Source organism: Melozone crissalis, unplaced genomic scaffold, assembly GCF_028551555.1.
Source record: "Melozone crissalis strain CALT ecotype California unplaced genomic scaffold, PUWL_Pcris_2 ptg000056l_1, whole genome shotgun sequence".
Classification (NCBI taxonomy): domain Eukaryota; kingdom Metazoa; phylum Chordata; class Aves; order Passeriformes; family Passerellidae; genus Melozone; species Melozone crissalis.
Genome location: NW_026535834.1, coordinates 9,636,652 through 9,646,789, shown reverse-complemented (window position 1 = coordinate 9,646,789; position 10,138 = coordinate 9,636,652). Strand labels below are relative to the sequence as shown.

At 51.6% G+C, this 10,138-nt stretch overlaps 1 protein-coding gene across 1 annotated transcript; it reads left to right on the top strand.

Annotated features, from left to right (window-relative positions):
* Nucleotides 1–899: 899 nt before the first annotated feature.
* KLHDC2 (kelch domain containing 2) lies at nucleotides 900–10,021 on the top strand. Its single transcript, XM_054286892.1, has 13 exons — nucleotides 900–1,055; nucleotides 2,797–2,876; nucleotides 3,694–3,811; nucleotides 4,804–4,919; nucleotides 5,997–6,078; nucleotides 6,221–6,304; nucleotides 7,205–7,285; nucleotides 7,363–7,421; nucleotides 7,586–7,695; nucleotides 8,117–8,189; nucleotides 8,810–8,897; nucleotides 9,189–9,241; nucleotides 9,773–10,021. Exons 1-13 carry the CDS (start codon nucleotides 900–902, stop codon nucleotides 9,894–9,896), a joined length of 1,224 nt encoding a protein of 407 aa, XP_054142867.1. The 3' UTR covers nucleotides 9,897–10,021.
* The last annotated feature ends 117 nt before the right edge of the window (nucleotides 10,022–10,138 follow it).

Below are 10,138 nucleotides of genomic sequence, written 5' to 3'. Positions count from 1 at the left end.
CAAGGCTTGCTAATCTAAATTAGAAATCGTAATTAAAGCTCACAGATAACTCCTCGGAGGTGGTGCAGCGTCTCCGTGGCGGAGTGATTAAAATTAAACAGCAAAAACCCCTCAGGAGTGGTGTGTGGGAACAGCAGAGTATCCAGCCTGGAGTGCAGGGTGTGAGTGTCCCACTGAGGTCCTTTTCCCTGGATTTGGGTGCACAAATTTGGACTCTTTGGCTTCCCTGAGCTTTGGGTCTGTGTTTTCCCAGCACAGCCTGGGGTTTGGAGCAGGGACATTGGCTCTGTGGGACATTGTCCTGTGGGAAGACACTGAAAAGCTCCAGGATTTGCTGCTATTGTAGGCAAATCTGTCAAATTTATTCCCATTTGGATTGGTTTTTTTGACATCGTGGGGTTTTCTGACATGGTGTGGGTTGGAAGGGACCTTAATGCTCATCTTGTGCATGGGCAGGGACACCTTCCACTGTCCCAGGCTCATCCAAGCTGGCCTTGGACACTTCCAGGGATCCAGTGTCAGCCACAGCTTCTCTGGGCAAATCAATTGAAGTATTTATAGATAAGATTTTAAATATTTTTTAAAACGGACACTTTGAGTCGCACTGGCAGCTGTAACCATTACAAACCATGCACCAGTGAGGAATCCCTACCTGGAATATTTTTGACTCCCGCTCATCTTGGTTTTTCCAAGCCCCACACTGTGTCAGGGGAGGGTCAGGATCTCAGGGAAAGGTTTCACTATTCCAGAGGGTGCTGGCACAGGGAACGGGCACAGGGAACGGGCACAGGCCCGAGGAGGGTTTGGGATGCGCGGGGTGGGATTGTTGGGGGTCCGTGCCGGCCCCGGCTGATCCCGCTGCGGGAATTGCGCGTCCCTGTGCCTGCAGCAGTCCCAGGATGGCCGATGAGAACGAGGAGCTGCCGGCGGACGAGGAGCTGCCGGCGCCGGCCGAGGAGGGCTTTGAGCAGCTGGAGAACGACAGCCCCGCCGAGCGCAGCGGGCACGTGGCCGTCACCGACGGGCGCTGCATGTACGTCTGGGGAGGATACAAGGTACAGCTGCCCCAGCCTGGGAACTGTGTGCCATCCATGCATCCATCCATGCATCCATCCATCCATCCATCCATCCATCCATGCATCCATCCATGCATCCATCATCCATCCATTATCCATCCATCCATCCATCATCCATCCATGCATCCATCCATCATCCATCCATGCATCCATCCATCCATCCATCCATCCATCCATCCATGCATCCATCCATGCATCCATCATCCATCCATTATCCATCCATCCATCCATCATCCATCCATGCATCCATCCATCATCCATCCATCCATCATCCATCCATGCATCCATCCATCATCCATCCATCCATCCATCCATCATCCATCCATCCATCCATCCATCATCCATCCATCCATCCATCCATCATCCATCCATCCATCCATCCATCATCCATCCATCCATTATCCATCCATCCATCCATCCATCCATCCATCATCCATCCATCCATCCATCCATCATCCATCCATCCATCCATCCATCCATCCATCCATCCACCATCCATCCATCCATTATCCATCCATCCATCCATCCATCATCCATCCATCCATCATCCATCCATCCATCCATCATCCATCCATCCATCCATCCATCATCCATCCATCATCCATCCATCATCCATCATCCATCCATCCATCCATCCATCATCCATCCATCCATCCATCCACCATCCATCCATCATCCATCCATGCATCCATCATCCATCCATCCATCCACCCACCATCCATCCATCCATTATCCATCCATCCATCCATCCATCCATCATCCATCCGTCCATTATCCATCCATCCATCCATCCATCCATCCATCCATCATCCATCCATCCATCCATCCATCCATCCATCCATCATCCATCCATCCATCATCCATCCATCCATCCATCCATCATCCATCATCCATCATCCATCCATTATCCATCCATCCATCCATCCATCCATCCATCCATCATCCATCCATTATCCATCCATCCATCATCCATCCATCCATCCATCATCCATCCATCCATCCATCCATCCATCCATCCATCCATGCAGGACTCTGGGGAGTTGCTCCTCCCCCAGAACACAGCAGCAGCTCCAGTTGCAGATTTGTACCTTGGCCCTCAGGGGTGTTTTGCAACGCTGGGATAAATCACGGGTGTGAAAAGCTTGGCAGGTAACACGGATTTTTGGGGTGTCGTTTGCCTTTGGCAGAAGGTGATGGAGGGAGTGTTGTCTGATTGGAGCTGTGCACCCTGGGAGTGGTGATTTATTTGCACAACTGTATTTTTGGGTGGTATTTTGTAATTAGGTTTTGTAATTTGTAATTTTGGGTGGTAATAATTTTGTTGGGGTGGTGAGGATGCCGGGTTTGTTGTTGTCACACGGGGGGGGGTGCGGCACCACAGAATCATTTCAGTGACAAAGTGAACTCAGTAAATAAACTCCTGTCAGGGAGGGGGTGGGGGAAGGAAAAAGGAGCTCTTGGCTCATTTCTGCTCCCTGGCTCAGGCTGTAAAACAAAAGTTTAACTTCATTTAGCCCTGTCTGGCTCTGCTGGGAGCTGATTGTCCCCAGCAGTGCTAAATTGGGCTGATTGTGCAGGTGGGAGGCGCAGGAGTGTGGGAAGCACGGCGCTGCTCCTGCTGGGATCCGTGCTGGGATCAGGTCCCAGAGGGGGTGCAGACATTCCCAGGAGTGTGAAATTCCTGTGTCAAACCCTTCTAACCCTGCTTCTCCTTCTGCAGAATGCCCAGGTCCGGGGGTTTTATGACTTCTACCTGCCGAGGGATGAAATATGGATCTACAACATGGAAACTGGAAGATGGTACAGTAAATCATTCATTTGGGGAAAAATCTGATAAATCCTTGGAAAGGGACTGAGCAGGGAGAGAATTCTGTGATGTCTTTGCTCCCATCTATCAAACTCTTACAAAAGTGGGTCAAATATTTCAGGTTTGGAGTTGTTTTTTTTTTCCTGTGAAAGCATGCAAAATGTTTTTCCAGGATGAAGTAGTAGAGGCAGCTGGGGCAGGGCAGCCTGGATGGGAGTGTGTGCCCACCAGTGTGAGGAGTTTTGGGGTTCCTGGGACAGGACAGAGCAGCTGGAATTTGTGTTTGTGCCACTCCTGATGCCAGGGGTGGTCAGGGAATCCCTGCTGAGCTCTTGGCTTGTCAGGAGCTGTTTTTCAAGGCTGATGCAGCCAGAGGAGCTGCTCAGTGCTGGCTGTGCAGGAATTGGGATTCCAGGTGTGCTCCAGCCCTCCCTGGGTCAGGCCCAGCCTGGGGCACGGGCTGCAGTCTCCTCTCTGTGCTGATGGTGTTTACAAACAGGAGAAATGCAGGAGCAAAGTGGAAAGCTGCAGTTTACACAGGTGAATCCTCTCTGCCTGAGGGTTCTGAGCATTCCAAACCCCTGAGCTGGGCAGATGGGATTCCTACCCCCAAAAACCCATGGATTCATTGAACTGGCTTTTCCTCACCCCTCCATCATAACAGAGTCATTTTGTGAATTGTTACATCTGAAAAGGTGGGAAGAACAGACTTGAACATCCACAGGGAACTGTGGGGATCCAAACCCTGCAGATGAGCCCACCCATCGCCGCTGGCTGGGAGCAGGGAAAGATCCCAGGCTGCTTTTGCAGGAAGAAGAGCAAGACTGAGGGAGACGTTCCCCCCTCCATGTCTGGCAGCTGTGCCGTGTGTGTGGACAGAGTGCTTTACCTCTTCGGGGGGCACCACGCCCGGGGCAACACCAACAAGGTCAGCACTGCCTCAGTTATGGGGTAATAAACAATCATGTCATAAAATATAATCCTTTCCCATGGGGTTGTGCCCTGGAAGCTTCACAGCACTGCAGGAACACCCCGAGCTGGCACCAGCTCTGTCCTTGTGCAATTCCCTCAGCAGTTGGATGGTGTCCCTGCCTCTGAGTTTGCTCATTTTAAAAGATGGGAGGTGCCAGAGTAGCCTGAATAATATCAGGAACTGATCTGGAACTGATCTGGGGTGGCTTGAAGTGTTTCTGTTCCCTGCAGTCTGTGGTAATCCCAGAATCCCAAAATCATTGAGCTTGGAAAAGTCCTCCAAGATCACTGACCCATCACCATCCCTTCAACCAGAATGAATTAATGATATTTTCTGATAGTCTGGCAATGTGGTTTAAATTAAATAGTTTTGGTCTGTGTAAATATGTAGTTTCTATATTTAAATATAAGATCATATATTTCCTATGTAAATATAAGCTAGAAGGAGTTGGAAGGAGTTTGTGCAGACAGTTTGAAACAAACCTCATTTGTAAGGTGTGATTTCTTCCCTCCTTTCATTTCAGTTTTGTATGTAAGTGTAGCAGCTGGTTCTCTTCCTGTACAATTATATAAATGCACAGAAGGGGTGATACTGTAAAAACGTCACTTTGTAAACTTCTGAACCACTTTTTAGTTGTAAGACAATTGTGCTCTGTACACACCTTCACTGTATCCCACAGCAGCTTCTGGATGCTGAAGCTCAGTGCCCAGAGCCCTGCTAGTGGTATAAAAGGTGTTTGAGTCTGAAAAAGGTCAGGACTTTGTGATTTGTGAATCCATCTTTTGTTGCAAATGTTTTCAGTGCTGTACTTCTCAGCTAGGAAAAGAACTTTTCATTTTATTACTGTTTTTATACCAACACATGTTGATTTAAAGTTGCTGTTTTAATGGTGGACTCAAGCTTTAAGCTGATGATGTGAGTTTGAAAAAATCTCTTTCTTTTCCCAGTTCTACATGTTAAATGCCAGATCCACGGACAAAGTGCTGCAGTGGGTGAGAGTGGAGTGCCAGGGGGTGCCCCCCTCGTCCAAGGACAAGCTGGGGGTGTGGGTGCACAAGAACAGGTGAGGCCCCAGAGGGAAGAGGCTCCTTCTTGGCTTCTCCCTCCTCCTCCTCACCCTCCTCACCCTGGGCTGGCTGGGAATGTTCCCCTGGAGAGGAGAAGGCTCCAGGGAGAGCTCAGAGCCCCTGGCAGGGCCTGAAGGGGCTCCAGGAGAGCTGCAGAGGGACTGGGGACAAGGGATGGAGGGACAGGAGCCAGGGAATGGCTCCCAGTGCCAGAGGGCAGGGATGGGTGGGAGATTGGGAATTGGGAATTGCTGGCTGGGCTGGAATTGCCAGAGCAGCTGTGGCTGCCCCTGGATCCCTGGCAGTGCCCAAGGCCAGGCTGGACATTGGGGCACCCTGGGACAGTGGGAGGTGTCCCTGCCATGGCAGGGGTGGCACTGGCTGGGATTTAGGGTCCCTTCCAACCCAAACCATTCTGGGATTTTGGAGTTTAACCCTTGTGCTGCCTTGGCCACTCCATTAGAGAGCTCCCACTCAGGAGATTTGCTGTGGGATTTGCTGTGGGATTTGCTGCAGAGACTCAGGAAAGGTGGGAACCCCCTGTGTGTCCCCCCAGCTGGGGATGCTCCGTGGTTCTGTGGCATTGCCCTCAGTGCTGCTTTTTCAGCTCCTTGATGTGGGGAGTGAGCTGCTCATTAGCACCCTGATAGCATCAGGGTAGATGTGGATCTGTGCAGGCTGCAGCTGAGGGTGGTTAATGAGGTGCTGCAGGTTCTCTGGCACTCCATAATCCTGCAGGAATTTCTGGCAAAGCCCTGCCAGTTCCTAACACAGCCTAAACCCCGGAGGTAAAACCTGGGGGTAATTCCCACTTCAGCTCCAGGAGAACAGCGTGGCAGAGGCCACAGGGCAGTGCCCAGGCTGCACATCCTGGCAGCCCCAGACATCTGCAGGTGGAGCAGAGCTTGGGAGCCTGAGCTGGGAACTGCTGCAGAGGGATTCAGTGTGCTGGGAGGGTCACTGGGGCAGCAAACCAAGGAGCTCCTCTGGTTTTCTGAGCACAGCATTTATATTTATAGTTATAGTTACAATAACAGGATTTCTCACAGCTCTTGCTCCATGTTTTCCTGCAGGCTGATATTTTTTGGAGGCTATGGCTATTTTCCCGAAGGGAAGCAACGAGGAACATTTGAATTTGATGAAACTTCTTTTTGGGTAAGTAACCCTGGAAGCCGTTTCTTCAATAATTTAATATTCAACTTCTAATTTATATAACATAATTTAATGTTCAACTTTTAATATTTCAGCACTGCTTGTAAAAACTTGTTGCTTTTTTATGTTTTTTTTTTTTTTTAAGAATTCAGGTCTTCCTAGAGGGTGGAATGACCACGTGCACGTTCTGGACCTTGAGACTTTCACTTGGAGCCAGCCCATAACCACGGTAATTAATGGTTTGCTGTCATTTAATTAAGTCACGGCTCAGTAATGGTATTTAGGAGTGTTCTTGGTATTTAGGAGTGTTCATTTAGACAGTGGATCTGTCTCAATGAATTTCATCCATTCATTGAGACAGATCCACTCTGCAAAAAGAGGAGATTTGCTTTTTCTTTAGATCTGTCTGCATCCATTGTTTCCTGTCTCGTGCTTTGGTTGATGCTGCAGCTGCAGGGCAGTGGGGTTTGCTGTCCCCTCAGTGCCAGGGCATGCTTGGTTCCTGTTCCTGCCCAGGAGATAATTAAACCCTGCTAATTGCAAATACACACATGTGGAGTGTGCAGGAACAGGGAAATGGGCTGGGGTTGCCACAGGGTTGGAGGAAGTGAAATGTGAGACAAGGAGCTCCAGATTGCCAAAGAATTGCTCTGGTTGCTTCATGCAGGTCTCAAATGGTTCAGAAACTCAAGGAAAATGGAAATGGTGTTTAATGGAAATCCCAGAATGGTTTGGGTGGGAAGGGACCTTAAATCTCATCCAGTCCCACCCCTGCCATGGCAGGGACACCTTCCTCTATCCCAGCTCGCTCCAGACTGTCCAGCCTGGCCTTGGACACTCCTTATTTATGAATTGAAGGATTTATTATGTCACTGCCTCATTTACAGTCTGTCTTCTGTGGCTGAACCCTGTGCTAAAAGCAGAATTTATACACTTGAAGAGGGAAGAAATAAACCCCATAAAAATGAGTTCCCTGACCTTCCATCCATCAGCAAACTGCACACAGGCTGATTTACTGGCTGTGCTTTTCACTGTGATCCTTGCTGGCTGTGAATGTGAGTTGGGCTGGGGCTCTGCTGTCCCCTGGTGCTGACCTGTGCTGTCCCTGTCCCTGTCCCTGTCCCCTCAGGGGAAGACGCCGTCCCCCCGCGCCGCCCACGCCTGCGCCACGCTGGGGAACAGGGGCTTCGTGTTCGGAGGCAGATACAGGGTAAGGGCAGCCCTGCTCAGGGTGGGGGACCCAAAGGGAGCAGGGCTGGGGCTGAGCCACGCTCTGCTCTCTTGCAGGAGTCCAGGATGAACGACTTCTACTGCCTGAACCTGGACACGTGGGAGTGGAACGAAATGTGGGTGCTCAGACTTGATCTGCTTAAAATTCCTGTGTCTAAAGGAATTCACATTGTCCTTGGGTCACTGCAGCATCCTGCAGACAGCTGAGAAACAATCAGGGCAGGGGAGAGAGGGGTTTTGCTGTCCCTGTGGTGATTTGGGTGTTTTTCCCGCAATCCAGACTCACCCAAGGCATCTGCCCCGTGGGCCGGTCGTGGCATTCCTTAACGCCCATCTCCTCGGATCACCTCTTCCTCTTTGGAGGCTTCACCACCAACAAGCAGCCCCTGAGTAAGTCATTCCAGAGGGACTTGGTGGTGGCTTTGTGCTCTGGAACAGCTCTGCACAGGAGCTGGAATGATTGCCTTGAATTCCTTCTAAATCCCTCCAACTCCTCATTCCACAGAGCAGGAGCTGCTGAGGGTGTGGAGACACCACAACTTCAGCAATTGATCTGTGCTAAAAATGTATCTAAAAGTGCAAATTGCAATTGGTGACAGCTTTACAATTCTCCTCCTTCACCTCCATAAATCTCTCTTACATTAAACACCTGTTGTCAAATGGGAGCCAGTGTTTTATAAGGTTTTTCCTAAAATATTTGATTTATCCAAGGACAGAAATGGGATGTGCTACACCTGAGTATTTGTATATTGCAGTAGCCTCCATAACTGATAGAATCCTGATTTTATCTGGGAATTTTGCTTGTTTTCAGGTGACGCCTGGATTTATTGTATCAGCAAGAACGAGTGGGTACAGTTTGAGCACAACTACTCTGAAAAACCAAGGTATGGCAGCTAGTTCCCTGGAAATGGGGACAGAAGGGGTGTGGAAGCACCTGGTGGGGGCTGCCAGAGAGAGGAGCCTGCTTCCTCCCCAGATCTCCCCTTTCACGTGTCCCAGAGGTGCAGTGGTTGGGTGCTCCCAGAATTGCAGGGCAGGCAGCCTGTGAAACAGCAGGAAGCACAGGGTTTGGGGTTTGATCTTGGAATTTAGGGTTTGATCTCGGGATTTGGGGTTTGATCTCGGGATTTAGGGTTGGTTCTGGGATTTGGGGTTTGATCTGGCTGCAGAAGGCTCTGAGCTGTGAGTGCCAGCAGCAGAGCTAACTGGAACCAGTGTCCTTGCTCTGCCACCAGCCAGGCAGGGGCTGGTGTCACCAGGGTCCTGCCAGAGGCCCATCCTGAGGAATCAGGAGTTGGTGACCTGCAGTTTAAAGCCCCTGTGATGCAGCAGTGTGGCATGGGACACACAGGAGTCTTCCTCCCTCTGCTCAGGGCAGTGCCCTGAGCCAGCTGAAGCAGTTCAAGCTCTGCTGCTTCCTGGTTTTGTCCCCTGGCCAGGCTGGGACGAGGGGGGATGTCCCCAGAGCTGGGTTTGGGTTAATGAGTGCTGCTCTCTGTTCCAGGCTGTGGCACACGGCCTGTGCCAGCGAGGAGGGCGAGGTGATCATCTTTGGGGGCTGTGCCAACAACCTGCTGGCCCATTCCAAAGCTGTGAGTTGCTTTTGAGCTTCCCCTTCCCGTGGGATGTGCAGTGCTGATCTCGTGGGGATCACAAAGGTGCACACACAAAGCCTGAGGGGGAAATGGGAAATGCTTTGCTCCTGCCCAAGGTCCCTCAGGGCTGGGAGCCCTGAAGGTTTCCCCCAGTGTCCCTGCCCAGGGCAGGCTGGAATGGGATGAGCTTTAAGCTCCTTCCAACCCAGGGATTCCCTGGTTGTGTTCCCTGTTCTGGCTCCTGCTGAGATCCCACAGAACCAATTCTCTGTCTCTGCCCCCCTCCAGGCTCACAGCAATGAAATCCTGGTGTTCTCCCTGCAGCCAAGATCTCTTGTAAGGTAAGAGAGCAGGAGTTCAGCATGGAACTGGCAGGGGGAAATTCCTGGGAGGGTGGGGAATGGCTGTGGCTGCCTTGCATCCCTGGAAGTGCCCAAGGCCAGGGTGGATAGGCTTTGCAGCACTGGAATGGTGAGAGGTGTCCCTGCCCATGGAAAAAGGCTGGAATGGGATGGGATCTAAGGTCCTTCCAACCCAAACCATTCTGGGATTCTAAGACAGGTGGGGCAGGGTTACCATTAGACCTGTTCATGGTCCTAAAACACTGGAAACCATTTCTGCCTCTCCCAAACGCTGCCAGAGCAGCAGCCAGGGCTGAGCTTGGAGCATTCCCTCCCTCAGCACCTGTGGCACGAGCTCTCAGTGCAGCCTGTCCCTGCCCCGTGCTGGGGCTCCAGTGCAGCCTGTCCCTGCCCCGTGCTGGGGCTCCAGTGCAGCCTGTCCCTGCTGACTGACCCTGGGCTGGGGCTCCAGTGCAGCCTGTCCCTGTGTTGCAGCCTGTCCCTGTGTTGCAGCCTGTCCCTGTGTTGCAGGCTGTGCCTGGAGGCCGTGATTTGCTTCAAGGAGCTGTTGGCCAGCTCGTGGCACTGCCTGCCCAAGCACCTGCTGCACAGCGTGAACCAGCGCTTCGGCAGCAACAACACCTCGGGCTCCTGAGCCCGGCACGGCCCGTGCCCCGCCCTCTGTGTGTAGGTAGTTGCTTCTCGCCCTCCCGTGCATGTGAATGGCCTAGAGAGAACCTATTTTTGTGTGAGATGTTCCAATAAATGTATTTGATGGCAGAGGAGATGAGCCTGAGCCTCAGCTGTGACCAGGTGTGGGGTTGTGCACCCCGCGGGGGTGAGGCCGACCCCGGGAGCGGGGGGATGTCCTTGGGGCAGAGCTGGGAATGCTGAGCG